We start from the raw sequence: 23006 nt of genomic DNA on the forward strand, positions 1-23006 counted from the left end.
AAAACAGGATGAGACATTTAAGCAAAGAAAGATGAGTGCTCCACGAAGACAAGAAGCTACAAGAAAACCTTTTTTTCACAAACTATGGTGCTTATGTCAAAAAATAAATGTAGTATAAGCTGTAAGGTATCAGACAACGTATAAATGTAATCGTAGTTGCACGATATGTGTATTATAACAAATAGGAATAAATACACTGTTTGGAAAACCATTATCTAAAAACTCATAGGACTCATCCGACCGGAATCATCAACTCTCGGCTCGTTTCCTCCAGCGGTAACAAGCCAAGACAAGGAAACTGAGTCAACAAGATAAGTTCAACAGGGCTGAAAGCTGAGCTTACCATTGAAATCAATGAGTGCTTTAGAACGCAGGCTGCTCTCAGGACAACACTGACTTATTTCATAGTTGGCATGGAAAGTGGCACCTTTAGAGAAACATAAGCATTCCGAGCTATTACCAATGGAAATATTTGATATCTTAAAGAGACCGTTCACCCAAAAGTTCTGTTATTGTTAACTCATCCTCAGGTAGCTTTAAACACATACAAATGTTTAGTTTCATGGCGCACAAAATGTGATCCACCCCCAATTAACATAATGTGCAGTTACATTTCTATATATATTGTAAGAAAAAAGCATTTTTAGTCAGTTTTGGAGCAAACTACAAAAACTACATACTTACTTTGCATGGACAAGAGGCGCAGTAGTTACATTTAGTTTATTTTGAACAACATAACATTATTTTGATCTAGGGATGCACCGATATGTAAATTGTGTCCGATAACCGATGATTCTTTAACATTGGAAGCCGATAACCGATATATTGGTGAATGATCATGACAGAAAGACAATACTGAACCGTATTTTAACCTTGAGCAGAGTGCAGCTGCAGAAGTTTAACAATAGGAAATGAACTATGATTTATCGGCTATAATATATCGGCCTAAAATTTTTATTATCTGCCGATACCGATAACATAAAAATGTCCATTTCTCGGCCGCTACGGATATTGCCGAAAATGTATCGTGCATCCCTATTTTGAACACATTGCTCTTATGCCAAATTGCTCATGATGTTCCACATTTGTGAATCCTTTTGGATAAAAGCTTCTGCTGAATAAGTAAATAATGTCATGCAAACATAATTCTGAGCAATCCCTTTCAATCTTTTAAATATAAGTCAATCTCTTTAAATGCAACAGGCTGGCTGCAATCCCCCGTCTGTTCTCTGGAAACCCATCTCACCCCGGGTGCCCTCGATTGTCATGACCCACTATCTCTGAAGAAAAACAGTGCTGCCCCCCTCCATCTCTGCAGGATCAATCAACCAGCTAATAATTACTGTTGCTATGGCGTTTCACACCCACCCCCAAGCTTTAAGCAAGACCAGTGCTGCCACCCGCCCCGTGACCCCCTTTCCATCCACTCCCTTCATATTTTCCATTTGGGACAGCAGGGTGTTGTGTACAATGAGAAAGGCAAATTTGGGAAGCACAGAACCGATAAAAAACAATACCACACTTCAAGTTATTTTATTCTGGACAGACAGGCTTCAGTGGGCAGAAATGACAGACTCATGTAGGCAATTTATGTACCTTGGTTACATATGTTCAATCGTTTGACGGGGTTAACCAGTTCATCAATAGCAGGCCCTTCAGCAGTATTCACGCATTGACAATGTGAAACTTCCACTATTGTTTTCAAGGAATGTTGAAACTCCTGACAGCCGACTGTTTTAAAATACACGGGGGGTTCATTTGTTTTCCACACCAACTCAGGTATTTTCAATGTGGTTTGCCCTTTCGTCCAAACGCAGTAATCGGTCACCGAAACCGAACTTTTTTGAAAACCAGTGTGAAGATTTTTACAAACTCTGAGATTTGGCGTATGACGCTGGAATGCGTGCCTTCCTTTGTTTGATGTCAGATTCCAGGCTACTGATTGGCCAGCACGGCTTTATGGTTAGGGTTTTATCGCCACCTGTAGGTTTGGCATGCTTTGGACTGCGCTTTATAGCGTGTTTTTGCATTTTCGTGTTGATGCGGGGGTTTTGTTAAACGAGGAAGGAACAACTCTGTATATAAAAATACCCATGTATGTGTGGACTAGGCCTACGAGAACGAATGCAAATGCCCTGTCAGAATTATAAACGTTCAAAATGACTATAAAAAACCAACAAGAAATATTCACCGTTTACATTGAAGCCGTGAAACACAAAGGGTGATATTTTGCAAAACATCTTTAACTGTGTCCTCTGAAGATATACATTACAGTATTAAATGTCATGCACATACGTATTGTTTCTCTAGATGCTAAGAGCAAAGTTTGACGTCAACGACATCAAAGACCATTGTTGCATGTCTCCATATTTCTGCGTATATACAAAAACTATTCAATCAAACACAATGCAGTCTACATTTCTTTATTGAGGCAACATTCTGTATAAATCAAAGGATCTTCCTCATGTTTTAAAGACATTTTTTTTGGTTTCTTGTTTGAACAAAGTTTTGCCCTGTAATCTCTGTGATCTCTCAGTTTAATTCAGAGCAGACATATGATATTTCCAGGAATGTCTTGTTTGACTTTATCCAATGGCTTACATTGCGCAATGACTGGAGTGGCACAGGAAATGATGTCTAATTGCATTCATTAACCTGAGAATCTGATATGGGAGTTTATTGAAAGTACTTTATTGAAAGCACATCATCACTGATAGACCGTTCTCAGTACATTCAAAACAAAACAGCACTGCATCAAATCACAGCAACAACCACAAAACAACCGTACTGCATACAAAACTACTCGTCTCCTGAAAGACCACCAAACCAGTCTTACTTCAAATATAATCAATTCATAAATAAATCTCACCACATTTACGTTTCACTATAAATGACCTTTTCAGCCTAGAAGAAAAATATACACACGTCACGTTGATATAAACAGCTGGTTTAAGCAAGGTACCCTAGACCAGCCAACACCTAGACCTGTCACATTAAAGGGATAGTTCACCCAAAAAGAAAAATCCTGTAATCAATTGCTCACTCTCAAGTTGTTCCAAACTTGTATAAAGTGTGTTGTTCTCCTGAACACAAAGAAAGATATCGAATGTTTGTAACCTAACAGTTCTGGCCCACTATTGACTATCATAGTATGGAGAAGACTACTATGGTCGTCAATAGTGCCCCAGAAGTCTTTGGTTACAAACATTCTTCCGAATTAATACAGGTTTGGAACAACTTGAGGATTTTTGGATGAACTATACCTTTAAGTAAGACCAGCAAACCAGCTCGTGTTGTTTTTATCACCAGGGTGCTATTCAGAGGATTTAGACAACCATAAAGAACCCATAACTTTTCGTTAAAACACCATGTCCCAGGAACCCATTCAGTAATGCCAGAGGATTAAAGTGGGACATCCCAATTACAGGCCCATTTAAAACTTCATCTAACACAACCGCCTCTCAGGGACTTGCATGCGTGAGATTATTATTTTCTTTATGAGGCAACGACAAGCAGCGGGGAACAAGCAATAACATGGTAAACATCAAATTCAGCAGAACCAAAGACCCCCTCCTACAGGTCTGAGCTGTCTGGGAGGCGCTCTCCACTGCTGTTTGTTTTTAAAAAGAACAATGCCTTGCTCCAACAGCTCAAGACGACGCAGACCACGACACAGACGCCTAAACCTGCGGCTGGCTGTTGCGAAAAATGCCGCCTTAAGTGTAATGCTTTGATCTTTGCTACTTGGTTACCATGGGAAAGCGTGACGAACAAGAATTGACGCGGGGAATTAAAAGGAGCACCGACATTATCCTAAATTTGGCACACTAAGGAAATACCCAGGAGAACAATTCCATTATTATTCTCTTCTAGACTGCTCCCTTTAACAACTCACAGGGAGGGACTTCATACATATTCTCACCGTCGATATGAAACTTTGAACAATATACTGTATATTTAACCAACTGAAATGTATTCATTAAATATCAATTCATAATTGAGTTGCTTTAGAAACGGATCTTTGTCAGAGATGTGACATCCAGGCTAAAAGCTTCGCTCGTAAATTGGGATCCACTTCATGACAAGCAAGACATCTGTAGCATTGACAGACGCAGAGGGGCTCTAAAGACCTGATGGAGGGTTTTGAATAGGGGTAACTGAAGCTCTTTTCACTCCGGCCGTGGGAAGAAGCGGGGTGGAGCGTTATCTGAACTCTGTAACAGAATCTTGACCCCAGCCACTAAACCTTCGGTCCGCTGGTTGCTTGATGGGGGGCCTCTTCAAAGCAGAAGCACTTTTGCCCCTCAAGGGGACAGATATGCGGTCTAGAAGTCAGGAGTTCATTTAGGTGAACAATATGAGGATGCTAAACTAAAGAACAGAAAAGCTATAAGGTGAAATAAACTCAAGAAGATATTGCAGTGGTGTGGAAAAAGGTCGATTGTTAAAATGTTTTTAATGAAACACACTCTGTTCCAAAGAATGAATAAACTTTTCATTCAAAAAGCGGCATACAAATTATACCTTTTTGTTTTTGTTGTTCAGAGATCATATCACAATTAAAAGAAACTTCATGAGTCATCACAGTTTTCCATTCGCCAAACATAACTATGGAATACTGTGCCACGAAAAACCAGCTTGCATGATGCCAGCATTTTAGGCCCTGTCTCAAAAGAGCCAATTCCCACGTCTTTCAACATATGGCACTGTTTTGGTCATTTTATAATCTGCCAATTAAAAATCATAAGTCTGATCGCTTGGAAAGTAAAAAGAACATGATGAACCTGCCCTGTGCAAAAATGAAAGCAGCAAACTTACATCTCTCATCATATTGCACGAGTTGAGCCTTTATCTCCATAACACAAACTGTGTGGAACAAGACGTCATTTTTAGGATGAGAGGTTTTTTTGTAGGTTAACAGATTTTCAAGCATGCAGATGTTGGGCTTGTGTAATTATAATTTGGGCAACATTAAAATTCAGAAAATATAGAAAAGCATAGGATATTAAACATATCCCATGAAGTTTAGCTGAACAGGCAGAAAAGACCTCTTTATTTTAAGAACACAAGACAATGCAACGACTGTCCTCTTTCTAAACAGCCTGCGCTCTCTACACGAGACAGAGAGAGATATTTTGATGGGTCATGACTGGAGAAAGGTAAGGGGTGGAGTTGAGGTTTGGCAGACAAACTTTGAACGACAAGATAAAAGAGGCCTTGCGGGCGATGGACAAACACCACAAGACTGCTCACAAAGCATCGCTTTATAATTAATAACAAGTTAACATATTTAAATCACATTCAGAACACTGAACTATCTGGCGAAAGTGTCCATAACACATCACATTAAAGTACTTTTTCACAATCACCACTTCTAAGAACGCCTGACACATCAATGAGCATTAAAGTCATGTGAAGGCTGATGAAGCTGGAACCATCGCGGTAGGAAGAGCATACAGATAATCTCATTCTATACGCAAAGCTACGTGAATGACAATATATGAATAACATTTGCCTCTATCGCGAAACTTGTTTTCTTGTGAGATTTATCTTTCAGAAACATGAATTCCGACAGTGCACTCATGAGACTTAGACCACAATGTTGAACAGAATATACCAGCGAGCTATATAAAAAATAATTAAAATTCATACAATTCTATAAACCTGGATTCAAAGACTGGATTAAACTTCAATGGAACACAAATCTAAAACTGATAAAATGTCATTCAAATGACACGTGATGTTGTATCCGAGTAAACATACCATCTCTAAGATCCCAGGTTAAAATAGCACCATTATAAGAACATAAAAACTGCCAACAAATCACAACAACTAGTAAAATCCAAAGAAATGTAAGTAACAAAAGAACCAGCAACTACTTACTCCCTGCAATACGTCTAGTGTGCAATACTTCAGTTCTAAGCTATTTATTAATAACTTGCAATAATAATTTAATAAATCATATTTAAGTTAATTACATATCTGTTTTCTGTGCTTTGGTTCCTCAGCCACTTCTATGTGCCTATATACTAGTGTTCTCTGAATGAAGTGTTTTACTGTCTATTGACAGAAGTTACAGTGTGTACCAAAGCTGCAAGGCAAGAGCATTAAATCCCTATTACATCTGAGTTGACAGGCTAAGACAATTGATGCAATAGCTTCCGTGGAGTCGGGCTGTTTGGATAAGTTGTCAGCCATGTGATATATGAAGAAAACCTGAACTTCATGCATAAACTGTGTTTTAATGGAAACCTCGTCTCAATAACTGTAGTGCATGTTCAAAATTAAACATGTATGCTTTTTTCCCCAGAATATATTTATACGACTATTTCAAACACACTTTTATCCTCCCCTGTGATTAACAAAAAATGCAATTGAGATTTCTTAAGACTTACCATTAAGTCCATTGGGTATGGTTCTATGCAGGTGGTTAGTGGACAGATCATCCATAGACCTTCTTATAGACACCATCTTGCCCTCTGAAGGCTTAAGCATATGACTGTGATGGTGATCTGGACTCCCAGCACTCCCCGTGCTGGATGTACTGCTCCCATCTCCAACATCTCTCAGGGTACCAGAACCGCCGTTCAAATTGGTCAGACTGGACTGGCTGTCTATAGAGCTCCTGGATCCAGCCCCATTCCTCTCCTCGTCTAACATAACGATGATCTCCTTCAACTCCGCATTCTCTCTCAACAGACTCTCCTGTCCCACCTCTAGATCGTTCAGTTTTTGCTGGAATATGCCAACCTCCTTCCACATAACGCTGGCCGTGTATCTCCCAAATCTCTGCCATTCCCTAGAAAGCTTTTTCCCTTTCTGTCGATCATCATCCAAAAAGCAGCACAGTTCTCTGAGCTCCTGGTTGTCCTCCTGGAGTTTCTGGTTGACCTCCTTCAAACTCCGAATCTCGTGGAGATGCACTTGCAATCTCCGGTTGACGTCTTTCATCATGTTCCCGTGCTCCAACATCAAGCCCATCGTGTCGTTATCCGCTTTGCGGAGTCTCCTAAGTAGCTCTTCTTTGCTGCATTTGAGGAGTTCTTCGTCGGACACTTTACTGAAATCATCTCTCGGGACGTCTGTGATGTGTTTGGCCATATTCCCGTCGTCAAAAGTTAACCAAAAGGGAGCAATAGCCTACGGTGGCGACGTTCTAATCATTTGTCGGAGAAAACGTCAGGAGAAATATCGAACTCATCGTGTAAAATTAATCCAGAAACGTTTCGTCGAAAAGTGTAACAAGAATTGTGGTTTTACAAATCCCAGACCCAGATAAAACGAACAAAGGAAAGCGTGTATGGCAGCTCGTGAAATAAATTCGTTAGTTTATGTTTCCTTGAATCGTACCAGTGCGCGGTTATAGGGCTTTCTCTGGACGCGCATCCAAACGCAGCGGCGGATGAATGGACTGGGAATGCGCGCAGAAGTCTGAAGTTGCGCTTCGGCGTTCAGTGACGTCAGCGCGCACTGCACTATGCCGCACCGGCGGCTTTGTTTAAATTGTTTCTCCAGGTGGCGCGCGGTGGATCAAAGAATTGTTTCAACAATGACATTAAGCACAACGATTCTGAAGGAGCTATCCAAAACAACGCTGAGAAAAATAGCACATTAAACTGATGTTGGCGTCCCCAATGATTTATGACGCATGAAACATTTTGAGAGAGTATATGAAGAGTAAGTACATGTTTATTAATGATTTTGATATTAGGGTGCGTAATGCCCGCCCATTCTGGTATAAGTAATAATAACCTATTAGCCCGTCCACCCGTCACACTCCTATTTTCTATCTCATCTCTGGAATAAACAATGAATTGCCCAGGGCCAATAAAAAATGAACAAAACTATTCGACATCTTCTTCAAAGAATCGTGCAACAAGGCTACAAAATTCTTGGTTCTTAAAATTTCGATTACATTTTATTTATATAGCCTTTTTCACAATGTGCATAGTTCCAAAGCAGCTTTCCATGGGAAAATAGGAAAACCCAAATAACGCAGCAGCACAGTACATGGTGTTTATATAACAAGTTAAATTATTCTATATAATATCTGATAAATGCAGTCTCCCGGTGGTTTTTTTTAACATATGTTACTACACCTCAGAAGATTCGAGACGAATGGTTTAAATCGGGTAGTTGGGGGTTTGTGGTGTGACTACAGCAACACCTTGTGGTTAAAATGTGGTGTCGCTGACATTTGCAATTGTTGGATGGAATTAGCATTAAAACAAGAATCACATAAAACCTGCAATGACTCGTCGATTCATAAATAGACAGTAAATTAGACCTTCACAATGACTCAGACCTTCAGAAAAGAATAGAATGTACTGTTGACTATACTCACATTATAGTACTAAATGTAAACAAGATTTGACCTTGTTCAACAGTTTCTGCACTAAACTTGATCTGTTTGTGAATGTCAAACATCTGACAAGATCTACAGACACGTGTGTCAAAGATACAACATAGGAAAATATTAGTAAACGCTGTATGAATGTTTGATACACACATACACTGTTCTATGGATTTGTTTAGAAATAATTTCCTGTGTTACACTACCAAAGGTGCCAAAAACAAAACAAACAATACAAAAATTCTGACAAAAAACACCTCAGAAGTTCTCCAATAACTCATAAGAGCTTCTATAATATTAGTTTTTACGATACGTTACTGGGATTGGGTAATGGGGGGAGAATAAAAAAAGAATCACAAAAGTGTGAGTGATGTGTAAACTGTGATTGCAAAACGTCATGAAAACAGATGGAACCAACTTACTATTTGTCGTTGTATGAAGCAATATCATTGTTTCATGTTGTGCTGAAATGAACTTTTTGATTTTATGTGACCGGGCGTGTTAAATCATAAAATAGCCTAGGTATCATTTTAAGAAAGGGATTGTAATCTAGTGCAGCACCATTCATATTTGTGGTAAAGGTTCACTTTAACTGTGATCTCTGAGACTCAAAATAAGATATTTGATAAAGAACATGTTATGCAGGAAAACACTGTTTCTATTAAATTAACAAGAAGTATGCTATATCAAATAATAATACATATTTTACCCAACTGTTATGAATCTTCCTGATAGAAAAGGAGCTTGGGTAAAAACAGGACATAAGGGTTAAAGTAGTAGGAAATAATCTTTTTTTCTTCAGAGAGACTTTGCTGGAATACATGAGTTACAGTCCGAGAGTTGTGGTGTGGACCTCTGTCTCGCATCTGCTCAGGATGTGAGACACGTTTTGTAACTCAGACATGGTGGATATGATGTAACTTTTTTTGATACCAGTCCAGCAACCCTGTTGGGATAACTCAGTCGTCCCACGGCAAATCGGACGGGAATCTGTTTGGAAAAGGTTGATGATTAAAATCAGGGCAAAGTGCATAGCTGCACAAGCCAGCGAGGACATACGACGAGTTTATTCGCCATTGCACAACTTAGCTTTAATGTAACAGGAGTTAGGCACCGGGATATGAGCGCTATGTGCTACTTTTGCGACGTTCTCGGGCGCATATGGCAATCGCCGTTTGTTCTGTATTATCTGTTGGGGTTTTGGATAGCACCTGCGTTACTGCATCCGCAATGCTTGGATTTTAAACCCCCTTTTCGGCCTCAACAGGAGCTGCAGTTCTGTCAGATGTATAAATACTTCGGCTGCTGTGACTATGCCAGGGACCAAGATCTGATGGCAAAATATTACCGAGTAATGGATAACTTCGATTATTACGGGTACTCGAACTGTGCCGCGTACGTGCAGGATCTACTGTGCCAGGTAGGTTTGAAGACCTCTTCTGGACGATGCATGTATTTTAAATGCACTCGAATTATACATCTCAACATTTACTGCAAAATAAAATATAAACAATGTGACAGGGTGGGTTAAATGATGTGATATTTTAGACATTTTATTGATTTACTATCTTTTTAAAACTAAAAGCAAAACGTACAAAGATATTGAGCATGTAACATCAAACAGAAGTAGAGGAAATATATAACATGTTTCTGATCTTAACAAACTGAACCTGTAAGCAAACAAATCTACTTGCATAAACATAGTAACATCCAATGATCATAACTTCATAAGTCAGCAGCACTCCGCAAATAATAATAAGACATATAAAAGAACTAAGAAGTTAGCATATGCAAGGGGTCGCATGGGGGCTTCTGGGATTGCTTCACACCCAGTGACCTGCAACCCTGCAGTGGGGTTTCACAGAGTGCTCAATGTGGCCAAGCTGAAATAACAACACAAATACTGTGTTTGAGGCTGGCAAGTTCCAGTTTCCTCTTAACGTTTCCCAAATCTCATTTTCAGGAGTGCTCTCCATATGCTGCTCACCTGTTTGATGCTGAAGACCCCAGCACCCCTTTAAGGACCATCCCTGGGCTCTGCCCAGACTACTGCTCTCTGCTCCATTCCAAGTGCAGTTCCTTCCTTCCACTGCTGTCCGACGATCCACGTGTTCAAGAGCTTCAGCATGACCAGCGTGAGCTCTGTCAGTACCTGGAACTGGATGACCCAGATTACTGTTATCCTCATCTCCTTAGCAATGAACTGTTAACCAAAAACCTGGGCCGCACCATAGCTGATTCGGAGGGCTGTCTGCAGCTGTGTTTAGAGGAGGTAGCCAATGGACTCAAAAACCCTCTTGCCATGGTTCACGCCAACGATGGCACATACAGGTTTTTTGTCGGCGAGCAAGTCGGCGTGGTCTGGGTCTACCTTCCAGATCGATCTAGGCTCGAACAGCCGTTTCTAAACATCACAAAAGCTGTGTTGACATCCCCATGGGAAGGTGATGAAAGAGGTTTTCTGGGACTTACCTTTCACCCCAGATTTAAATACAATGGAAAGCTGTATGTGTACTATTCGGTGGAGGTTGGTTTGGATGAAAGGATCCGCATCAGCGAGTTCCGAATTTCCTCAACGGATATGAACGTGGTGGACCACAGCTCTGAAAGGTGAGCATAGTTCACCCAAAAATAAACATTCTGTCATCATTTATTCACCCACATGTCATTCAATATCTGTACAAGACTTTTTCTTCTGTGGAACGCAAATGAAAATATTTTAGAAATGTCTCAGTGGTTTTGTGGCCATATAATTGAAGTCAATGTGGGTCATTGCTTGGTTACTGACGTTCTTCAAAATCTTTTGTGGTTTGCAGAAGAAAAAGTTTGGAATGACATTACGTTTTTTTTAAAGAGAGAATGGTTTTCTTCGACTGTTTAAAACATTTGGACTGCACTTAATCTTTAATAGGTGCAACACTTCTCCGTGTGTATTTTTTGTCATCTCAGAATAATTTTGGAGATTGATGAACCTGCTTCTAATCATAACGGTGGCCAGGTTCTTTTCGCCGATGATGGGTACTTGTACATCTTCACTGGTGATGGTGGAATGGCAGGTGATCCATTTGGGAAATATGGAAACGCTCAAAACAAGTAAGTTTAGATGTAATGTCATTTTTTTATATATTAGATGTGTTTTTCCAATATTTGCTATTCTGGATTGCATATGCTAATGTGCTACTAGATCTGCCCTGTTGGGAAAGGTTCTTCGCATTGATGTGGATGACAACGAAAGGGGACCGCTGTATAGAATTCCACCAGACAATCCATTTGTACATGACCCCAACGCTAGACCAGAGGTGTATGCCTACGGTGTGCGTAACATGTGGAGATGCTCGGTAGACAGAGGGGATCCCATGAACAAAGATGGAAAAGGACGAATCTTCTGTGGGGATGTTGGCCAAAATAAATACGAAGAAATAGACATTGTGGAGAAGGGCCGGAATTATGGCTGGAGAGCAAAAGAGGGCTTTTCTTGTTATGACAAGAAACTCTGTGCTAATAGCTCTTTGGGTGCGTGCTGGGCTTTGCGTATGCTGTAAATAATTAGATCGGGCAAATACAGTTGTTTCTGTTCTCAATCCATAAAATGTTTTATATTTTTAGATGACGTCCTTCCGATTTACGCATATCCACACAAAATTGGCAAATCTGTCACAGGGGGATATGTGTACAGAGGCTGTGAATATCCAAACTTAAACGGCATGTATATATTTGGAGACTTCATGAGTGGGTATGTGAAAACATATGGTGATGCTTATGGTCAGTCAGTAGTAGCAATAAATAATTAAACTTTTTAATGTGGACTGTATGAATTTTTACAGACGGCTGATGAGTTTGAAAGAAAACACAAACACAGGCAGGTGGGATTACAATGAGATTTGCATGGGCACTGGTCTGACCTGTTCATTTCCAGGTCTCATCAACAATTACTATACGTACATCATTTCATTTGCGGAAGATGAAGCCGGTATGTACCTTTATGTTATTTTTGCATGTCAGAAATTATTTTTAAATAAGATCTAGTTTTCTATTCCTCGTGGTGGTTAATAGATCCACATTTTCTGCGTTGCTCTTCCTAAATATGCTACATGAATTGCTCACTACCGCCTCACTGTGGGCATAACTTTTGTATGGTGTTAAACTGTATATTTGATCAGAAAAATATTGAATGTCAACTAACTTGTTCTTTGTAACCAGGTGAACTCTATTTCATGTCCACCGAAGTACCGAGTGCAACATCCCCTACAGGTGTGGTGTACAAGATTGTTGACCCCTCAAGGTATTCATTTTTTATCACTCATAAGACAGCTTCACGAATGGTGTGCAAAGTTCAGTTTATGTTGTCTTTACACTCAGAGGACGAAATATTTGTGTTGGCAGCAGTACGTGTTCCTGTAATTTATCTCTTTCTCTGTGACGTAGATCAGATCAACAGTGGCCAAATTCTCCATTATTAGCTTTAATGTGATCGTGGCACTGACTCTCTGTTCTCACTCTAATGGCATGCACCCTTTTGCAAACCATACATTTATGTTCTGTTTTTATTCGAAGATTAGTCAACCAAAATGTTCTTATTTGCCGTATGTGTATTCAGTATCACATTAAAAATATCAATCATTTAATAAACGCATTGCCTGCTTTGTTACAGACGTGCGCCGCCAAGAAAATGTCATCATGACACACTTCCAGTTCGTGTTAAGAGCAACCTAATACCATTCAAGGCTAAGGAATGTAAGTTTGTGGCATCCCTTACGCAAAATTATGGTTTTGTTTGACATACTGCGTTAGTTCTAAATCAAATGTTTTCGTGTGCTCAAACGACTGAATTTTTATATAAATGAGCTAACATCATACATGATTTAATAAAAGGTTGATGTGAATGTTCTTTTCACAGCACTCATTGGAGTCACTGTTCCAACAAAGCATCCAAGACTCCCAGATCAGGAGAAACCCCTTGAACCCGACTCAAAAGACTGGCTTCAAGATCTGCTGGACATCTTTAGAGAGCAGGATGTACAGAACCCCAGTCCGTTCACCCCGACCACACCCAAGCCTCTCAGGACATCCCGACAGCGGAAGGGTAGACGCAGGAAGGTCAAGCACAAGAATGGAGACGTGAGGTTGGTTGGAGACGAGGAAGGTCGACAGGATCAGGGAAGACTGGAGGTGTATGTCAACGGGGAATGGGGGACCGTTTGCGATGATCTCTGGAACACCAAGAACGCTGTGGTGGTCTGTCGTCAGCTGGGGTTCCAACACGCACTTAAGGCTGCCAAGCAGGCTGAGTTTGGGGAGGGCAAGAACCTGAAGATTATTTTAGATGATGTGCAGTGTGAGGGGACGGAAGAAACTCTCCTGGATTGTCAACACGCCGGGGTGGGCAAACATAACTGTGCTCACTACGAAGATGCGGGAGTTATATGTGGAAATTCAGCTCCGGGTCTGAAATAATCCGGAACATAAATCTTGTTATTTGTTGTAGCACATAGGTCTACCTCATCTATTTCTGCAACTTAGATACAGAGGACACGAATTAAAATGATATGTGATATTTCAGTTTTAACAGTGACTAAACATTCATGTTTATCGTGATTTGCTGCTCAATTCATAGACCTATGTGTATGTTTACCTGTTTGAATGAAAATGATGCCCATTATTTTGCAAATAATACAAACTTTGTATCTTATTTACAGTTAAGTCACCAATACATTTAAAAAATATGACGAATTTGTGGTCTTTTTTCACCAAGATTATATGTTGATGCACTGTAACAAAGTGTTTAGCGCAAAGACCTGACTTGATACCACAGTACGTTTATTGCTTAGGCATATATATATATATATATATATATATATATATATATATATATATAAATGTTTGTGTTGCCTGAGTCGCCTCATCTTTGAATGAAACTGAGGCAAGTATTAGTAAGAACTTTATTGTCACTGTGCATGTAAGTTTCAGTAGCTACATGGGCTACAATTAAACTTTGGTGGAGCATTAACCTCCAGATGCTATCTTTATCCATATACATAGCAGAACATACTATTACACATATAATATGCAAGTCAAATAGTACACAATAACCATTGGTAATACACAATATACACATTAGCCTACGTAACAACAACAACAACACAACAGATGCGCATGGATGTAAACACGTATGTATGTGCACTAAATGTTATGTGCAAATAATCAGGACGTGACGAGTACGGAGGTAGTAGACATTACTTTTAGAAACCACTAACGTTAAACATAAACTTAACCACATGCTCTGTAACCACTAGCGTGCAACAATATTTTTCGTTAGCATCAAGCATTAATGTTTGTGGAAATGGGTAACTAGATTGTTGATAGGTTAAGTGTGCGTTTATTCGTGTCTAAATACGAAATAAAATATGAACGTTTATCGTCGAGTCGCTGTTGTACGTAACTTGCGGTGGTATGACGTAATACGGTGTTGTAATGTCGTTAGCATTATTAGCATTTAGCCGAAGTCGGGGCTACAGCTAGGCTCCATAGCTCAGTGGTTAGAGCACTGGTCTTGTAAACCAGGGGTCGCGAGTTCGATCCTCGCTGGGGCCTCAACTTTTTTTATCTTTTAGGTCGTTATACACATTAAAGAATTTAAAGCGCATGTTTACAGTGCTTAAATGTGCATTAAAAACAATGTTTGCTCGTCACGCGTCAATGCATTTAACAGAGCCATTAAATATGGGCTTATTATTATTATATATCGTTTTTATGTCATATGCTTATATGCTTTAAAAAAGCTTTTTAGAGGACAGTTTTGCAATGCGTCGATTCGTCCATATCTGCAATCATTAAGTCTGTCTGTTATCCCAAAGTGGGATATTGTTCTCATTTCAATAATGGTGTCTTTGTGTGCCGAACGGGGTCATTGATATTCTGAGCATTCAATCACGTAGGTAGTGCCAAACTATGTCTGCCAGCTTCCCTTCAAAAGTTGGCATCCCCCTGAAAAGTAATTTAGCTCTGCGCCTCCAGCGACTCATAATTTACAAAGCAACGGATGTCTCGCTGTTAACGAGGAAGCAATGGATTGATGAATATCAGTTTAAGCAGCTTGCTCTGCACGTCTCACCCCGTAGCTCAAATTTGTGATCATCATAATTCTTCTTTTATTTAATATTCATTGCACTGCAGCTTCCAGCAACCACTAATAGTTCACAGTTTGTTTTCATTTGACAAAGTTTGGCTTAAGTGTGACAGCTATTGTGTGTCAAAGAGTTTTCACACCAGAATATAAAGACCTTATTTAACGCAGACATATCATTCTGGTATCATTTGTATAAATATTCATGTCGAATTTCAGTAGCCATAAATACAGCCGTGATTATGAAAAGCTGTAATATAAGTAAATGTGCGTAGAGAGGGAGACACCTACTGACATTATATGTGGACTGATTTAGGAAAATAGTTTTTTTATTGGATGTTTTACCATATTTTACCTAGAGGGGGCAGTGTCTCACTGCAGTTATCATGTTTAATAGTCTGTAAACTTTGGGAAATACATCAAATACATGTTGCCATGAACTCATTACGTTCTTGCCTATGTGATTGTATTACTCAGAGATATTCACACATAGCCGTGTGCTTTTTTACATAAAGCTAATACATATATTTTAGATTAACTCTTGACAATATTTTTAACGATTTAAGAAAACATTGATGGTTCATCTTTTTTATCATTCTTCCAAAAGAGACATTTCGTCCCCAAAGTCACGCGCATAAAATATCAACAAAGGTCTGCAATGCAGATGGTGCTCCGCCTCCGTCGAGAAAGCAAAAAGCATGACACCATGTTAAAAATAGGTTGGGTTATTTTCCTTATGAATTAGGCAGACCAAACCACGTTTATTTGATATAAATGAAATATGAGCTGTTGTCTGTGCAGGTATTTCCCAGAGGATGAGCATCCGAACACAGTGATTATTACATATGATGCAAAACTACTTCCCATAGAATGGATGGAACATAGTGATGGTAGAAACAGCCACGTCACCTTAACATGAACCCATTTCATATCTTCTCCTGGTAATTACAGCCCATTAATGACACACTAGTGAGCGAGGTTTAAGTGGAGCGCTGAAGCAGAATAAAGCTCATTTCCTGTCATGTTTCCTTCTCTGCTCTGAAGAGACATTGGTTTCTTACAGTACCCTCATCTGTCACATCAACAAATGCAACAGTGAGCGATGAGCTACACTTCTGCACTTAAGTGAATTTTAGGTTAAACATTTAAAAAGTCAAGTTATAATTCTGGAAAAATATTTTTCGAACTTAAGGCTACCGTGTGTTCTTACTTAAGCCTATATTTTGTTTCTTGCATTTGTTTCTTGCTGTTCTCTTTATCTAGATGCAATCTGTGGTTAATCCGACCGTGAAACAAACCTACTGAAGGTCCAATGTTTTTCCATTCAGAAGTATGCGCATGTCCGCAGGTCCTGTCTATTAATAGGAGTGAGGTGACAGACATGAACGGGTCAGTGAATGGGAGTAGGGGTCTGTGCCTGGCTCCAGACGGCCAGGCGATCCTCCATACAGCTGTTTACTCACAGCTTGGGGTCTTCCTGCGGTCCTGCCCCCTCCAGAGGCCCAGAGCGCAATGCAACTTTGGCCCCAAACCCACCCACACTTTAAAGTTAACAGCCAAAAAAAAGGCTGGCCGCAAAACAACCAATGTCTAATAAATAGGCATGTCTGACATATCTTTAAGCCTTGGTTTTAAACTTTACAAACCACCCAATACACCCAGAAGCCTCAGCGACTGCAGAGTAATGCCCTGACAACCACCTCGGCAAAATCCATCCCTAGTTTGTAAGGCATATAACGTCCTCCTGTGGTTTACACACATTCTTGTAACCTACATCATTTTATTCTGTAGTGCTGGGTTGCCCTTCAGTGGCCTTAAAAAATCTCACTAAACACAGGGACAGACAGCATCATAAAGAAAATAAACATTCCTGGGGACCTTTGAGCTCAGCAGATGTGGCGCCGTGCATAGAGAGCCAGCAGCAAACATTTGGTCAACTCTCCCTTCGAACAATGAATGATCAGTCTTTACGGCGTCATGTAGCAATGGTGCCGTCCATTGTCTGCGTGGTCAGGTGAGTTATCTTCAGCTATTGTGCACACTTGAATGGAAATAGCCAAGATACCCTCCCCAAGTCAGTGATAACATCTCCTGCACGTTTTGTCATAAAACCTATACTCAGGAGACAATGGACTGACCCCAAGAACTACCCTGATGGGTCACTCTTGGATTTTTCTGCTCTCTGTAAAACCTCGCAAACAAGAAGCTTTTACCAAAGTGTTTGTGCTTAATGGGTATTGAGGTTTAAAGAAGAGAAAGCCCTGTAATTTAGTGTCGTTATGGGAATGTAGAAATGTGATTTTGGTTAGTTGTGAGTGCTGAAATGTATGGCCGAAAAACGTCCTGAGGAAGAAGAAACTCTGGCAAGTGTACGTAACAGGTGAGGCGGATATTTTAAAAGAATGTTTCAGGTTCAATGCAACATGTGGCTCTGCACATTACCAAAGATAAAACTTCAACATGTCCATGTAAAAACAAAGTAGTCTCTGTTTTTTACCTCTTATGTGTACCGTCGCTGTTCTTCTCATATGTCCAAATTCTCAGTTTTTCAGGAAATGGAAAAAACACTAAACTTTCTCAATCATTGCATACTGTGTATTGTCCAAGTTAATACTTTTAATCCGTTAGATATTTGAGCATATTTATTACACCCAAGGGAATAACTTATAAAGTGTGTCCAGCGAGAACAGAAGTATAAACACGTCAAAGTAAATTTAGTGAGTTTAGCAGCTTAAATAAGTGAAATGGTGAATAAACCAAAATGTGTTTTAACAAAAATACAAACTTTAGATCTTTGCCTTTAATATGCAAAAATAGTTACGTTCCGAAGTTCCTGCATTAAGGTTAATGTTTTTGATAAAATAATATGGACACGCACAGTAAATTTCTAACAACGACCCACATAAATAAATTATTGTAACAAACATTGCATTATTCAGAAATCAAATCAAATTTTTTATTAACATGACCATTTTGATGTCATGTTGACTCTGGGCTATTGCGGCATATATTAAAATGACATAATCTGTTTCAGTTTAACATCATTACAATTCTGTCTCAAAACTTGAAAAAGAAACAATGGCAGATTAAGTCTGACATCAGTTATTTGTTTCATCTGTGCCTAGAAGAAAGAACACATACACATATGAACTGGAATCTCCAGCAGATAAACCCCAAATCAGTCCCACCTGTGAATAGACCAGCAGGGTCACGGCTAAAACTCAACATCTCATTCTACACATACTGTATCAAACACTCACACACACACAGAGTAAAAAATCCAGCACTTTCTCTGCTTAAACTTCTCCGTAAATCATCCAGGGTCTTGTTTCAATCAAACAAATTCCCTTTGGGAACCAGTGGGCTTTACGTATGAATGTAGACTATATCAGCCTGGTTGTGTGAGGATTCTGGACATGCAAACACACAGACACTGCTCTTTTGTAAGGACATGGTGTGCAGTATAGACCGCTCTTAGATTACACTGACAGCCATTTATGGCACTCCTACAGGAAGTATTGGGGAATATGGTATTCCTGTTGATCTGAAAGAGCAAACATGGTGTAACACCAAACACTGGCAGAGAACCTGTGCATGTGCGGTCTATACAGTAGCTGCACTTTTATAAGCTGACTACCAGTTTATGAAAAATGAAGTGTTTAGCATAACCGCTTCAAAGAGGAGAAGGAGTGTTTAACAAGATGGGAGGCCAAACTTTGAGTCCAAATTATGAAAGGAGTTTTTTAAAAATAATATTCTGAAACTGTATCAATCATGCAGATCATCTGTAAGATGTTCAGTTATGTTTTCAAAACCATTTCGCAGGATTTCCCATAAGATAACTTTCAAAACTTTGTCAAATCAAAGGAACACAAGTTCAATTTAGTTGACTACAATCGAGACCTTTTTTACTGTGCAGTAGGATTCAATCGATGGGTTGTACCCAAAAAGGTTTGGATACAGACGTAGACAGCCAGGATGGATGAATGGTTGCATATCTTTTGTTGTTGATGCAAATTCATCAGTTGTTTGTCAAAAACTGCTATTTTGCATTTAATTTTGTTTTTCAATTCAGCCTGTTTTAAGATTATTTTGCTTATTGATGGGACTATGCAATGTATGGTCAAATTAATAAAAACGCTAGTTTGATTGAAAGGACATTTCATTTTCCTACATTGAACAATTTTGGTCCTGTGTTGGATGTTTTCCACCAATTTTGTTTAAAGAAGCACCGATCTCACATTGGTTCTTCTCAGATTGATAAACATTAGCGGTTTGCCGCTTGCATCACATCAGCATCATTAGTGTGCGACGATGATGTCATTAACCCCATCGCTCACAAGAAGATTTGTCTTTACTCGCTCTCTTGGGTGGCGTATACTCATCAGCAGATGATTCATCATCTAAATGTGGCTTGCATATGTTTGGCTCTCTTTTCTTTCAGCACATTTGCTTTTTTCGAATTAGTATGGTCCTAAATATGTAATGTCTTCATGCCACCATACAGATGTCCACCAACAGATATTCCTCTCGAATTGTATTCAGATCAACCCTCCTCAAAGCTAACTGGTTATGAAGCAATGACTCAATAGACTGACAATGTGTAAATGTGGCTTCCTGTCTTTTAGGCACATGTCAATCATTTCATCTGCAGATAAGAGTTGGGTTAGAAAGCATTTTGTTGTGTCAAATAATTTCTACGTTCCCTGAAAAAATGGTGAGGTGCTTACCTATGCCAACACTCTGCCACGTGTGTCCTACCTTTATGAAAATGAACCGTGTCTATTGGCAAAACTATATTTATTTGGTTGAAAGCCTGTTTTTACTATAGTAACCATGTTGTTTCAAGATCTGTAAAGGTATTTGTTCTGATGAGCACAAATGAAGATATTTGTAAGAATGTCAGTAACCAAACAGATCTCACCCCCCATTTACTGCCATAGAAGGGGAAAATAAACACTTAGGGAGTCAACGGGGAATGAGAATGGTTGGGTTACTGAAATTCAAACAAATATCTTGCTTTGTGTTTGGCAGAACAAAGCAACGTATACAGGTTTGGAACATTCTGAGGGTGAGTAAATGAAGACAGAATATTTTGGGTGAACTGTCCCTTTAAGGATTACAAAAGAGTCAAAACCAAATACGAAGGGTTGAGGGTTTGTTCAAATCCCACGCTTGAGCAATAATAGATACTGTGATGTTTGTTTAAAACACCACTTAACATTTATGTAACTTCTGCTCATGCAATTTTAAAACACACACTTTCTCTTCACCTGTGACAGTCTGAAGTAAACACACATGAAGTAACTCCTTTAAAATGAAGTGAGAGATGATAGCAGAACACAGAATTCACTGTTGTCTTGAATGTCGTGTTATAAGGACGCATTATAAAAGTAGAACAGCGCAGTATAGCGTTTGAGAGCTGCAGGCTTTGATCATGGCTCATCATGGGCCCTTCCACCAGCGCCCATATGGAGTCACTTTTCTCAGGTCTGTTTTGGATCTCCTTCTCTCTTATTTATAGCCCCAAGTGCATGTGGTTGTAAAACAAGTCCCTCTCGAATGTTGCTCTCATTCGCCAGTGCTCACAGTGATGGAGCGATGCTTACTTTTGCCCTGCCATTCAGCAGGATTTACTGCAGTTTTTAGCCATGAATGTCACGGTAAAACGGAAGTGTCGCCCTAATTGTCCCACATTCATCACAAATACGCCATACAATCCACAGATCTGTAAACTTAAGGAAGTTTGAGGAATGCCTTCTCGGAGTTTGTTAAAATAATCGAACGATAGATTTCAACAAAATTGACCAAACATGGCGTTACGGGGGAATAGAAAAGCCTGTAATTTACAAGAGAGGTTGAAACTCACTCTAACGGATCTGTTTCGTGAGCCCCCAAACCATATCCAATTGTGTGCTCAATGGTAATTATAGCTCCTAATGCATTAATGGCTTGCAGTACAACAAGAAGACGTATGCTTCAGAATAGACCTCCTAATCATCTATAATGTACGGGGGGAGCAAAGGCCATAGTCCTACACGAAATAACCCAATTTGGTTGTCTGTCTTTGGAGCCGAGTCTTTATGTTTGAGCAACGTCCTGTGACCATTCACTACTCGATTTATTTTTGTTTCCTCTCGTTGTGAGGGACAAAGAGCAGGCATCCCTCTGGCCTCCCGTGGGTCTCCAGAAAGGGGGTGTTTTCTGTGCAAACAGCCGAAACACAGGTACAGTTATCTTTGCATGACTCTGTGCACCCCCGATCCAAGCCGCCAAGCTTTGAATCCGCTGTGGGAGCCATGGAGGGCTGCCCTCCAATAAATATTCGGTTTAAACTCTCCAGCGAGTGTAATTCTACTTGTTTTTACCACCGATAGAAAAGAAACATTACGACGAACGCTGTGAGGGATCCAGAGGCGGCTTGTTCACTTCAAAGGGCTTCAAAGGCCTTTTTAGATTTTAAATAAAAAATGTTTCAATAAAACACTGACTGTCTGCATTAATAGCACCTGATGGTTTACTGCTTTTGTAAATGTTTGAAAGCACTTTTGACCCATTTTTCACAAAATATTATTTCAGTAACCGAGAAACAAACTAATGATGCCTTCTCATACAAAACCTCAATTCTGGGGGTCTTGTGCATGGGTGGTTGCTTACACGCCCTCAGCACATTGCATTATTTATTATTATTATTAGTAGTATATCTTTATTGTTACGTATGCATGCTTTTTGTACATCTGCTTTGCAACTGTAAAGAAAAAAAAATATTGACCTTATGAAGCAGTTGCTAGGGCAATGCTATGTACGCCTACTAGCTTGAGTCTGTCCAAATGAAATCAAAGCTTTCCCTGTTTGTTAGTTTATAGTTTTGTGGTAAACAACTCATCCATGAAAGCTGACAAAATAAAATACAAAAAATCCAAATACAAAATTATAAAAACAGACAGCATAACATAAAAAATAAACAATCAATTGATGCGGAAAAACTATTAAAACATTTCTCACCTAGTATTCAAGTTCGGCCTGAAATATGTCACAATAAAGGTTCACCAGAACATCCAATGTAAGTCTCAAATATTTTCCACCATTTTATCGCCCGTTGACACTCGTAAGTCAGATGACCTTTGAAACCGCCTCTCAGCAATCCACATCATTTTTTAGTTTCATTCATGCATTTTGCTGAATGAGTTATGCGCCACAAAGTTATATTTAGAGATTTATTGTATTAAGCTACAAACTACTCAAATAGACACAGCACAGCGGATGTCGCCTTTGAAAGACCTTGCAGTGACCTGAACGTCATCACCTCAGCATTTTATTGACACCAGTTTATGAGGGAAGAGGAAAAGGAACAGATGTCAGGAAGCATATGTGCAGCTTTGAGGTATTGAGCAGATCTGACAAAACCACTGAGGAAATCCACTAAGTGCCACAGTGGGCTCTTTAAAGGGGTTACTGACCTCCACAGCAGCACCTGACTTGGACTCGGTTCAGGTTGTGTCCGGGCTGAGGCATTCGAGCAATTCTTAA

The 23006-nt window shown here is 39.6% G+C and overlaps 2 protein-coding genes across 2 annotated transcripts in view; one reads left to right on the forward strand and one right to left on the reverse strand.

The window, feature by feature from the left end:
- ccdc85ca (coiled-coil domain containing 85C, a) overlaps window positions 1–7679 on the reverse strand; it is a 28892-nt gene extending 21213 nt beyond the window's left edge. The window contains exon 1 of the mRNA XM_079458711.1: window positions 6396–7679. Coding sequence (XP_079314837.1) covers window positions 6396–7101 — 706 coding nt within the window. The 5' untranslated portion in view covers window positions 7102–7679. The remainder of the gene's footprint in view (window positions 1–6395) is intronic.
- A 1474-nt stretch (window positions 7680–9153) lies between these two features.
- On the forward strand, window positions 9154–14076 carry hhipl1 (HHIP-like 1). Its single transcript, XM_079458712.1, has 9 exons — window positions 9154–9773; window positions 10317–10963; window positions 11303–11446; window positions 11538–11866; window positions 11960–12086; window positions 12178–12323; window positions 12554–12635; window positions 13005–13087; window positions 13251–14076. The coding sequence occupies exons 1-9, from the start codon at window positions 9474–9476 to the stop codon at window positions 13805–13807; spliced, it is 2415 nt and encodes an 804-aa protein (XP_079314838.1). The 5' UTR covers window positions 9154–9473; the 3' UTR covers window positions 13808–14076.
- Window positions 14077–23006: the final 8930 nt, after the last annotated feature.

The sequence above is a fragment of the Barbatula barbatula genome (assembly GCF_947034865.1).
Source record: "Barbatula barbatula genome assembly, chromosome: 6".
NCBI classification, from domain to species: domain Eukaryota; kingdom Metazoa; phylum Chordata; class Actinopteri; order Cypriniformes; family Nemacheilidae; genus Barbatula; species Barbatula barbatula.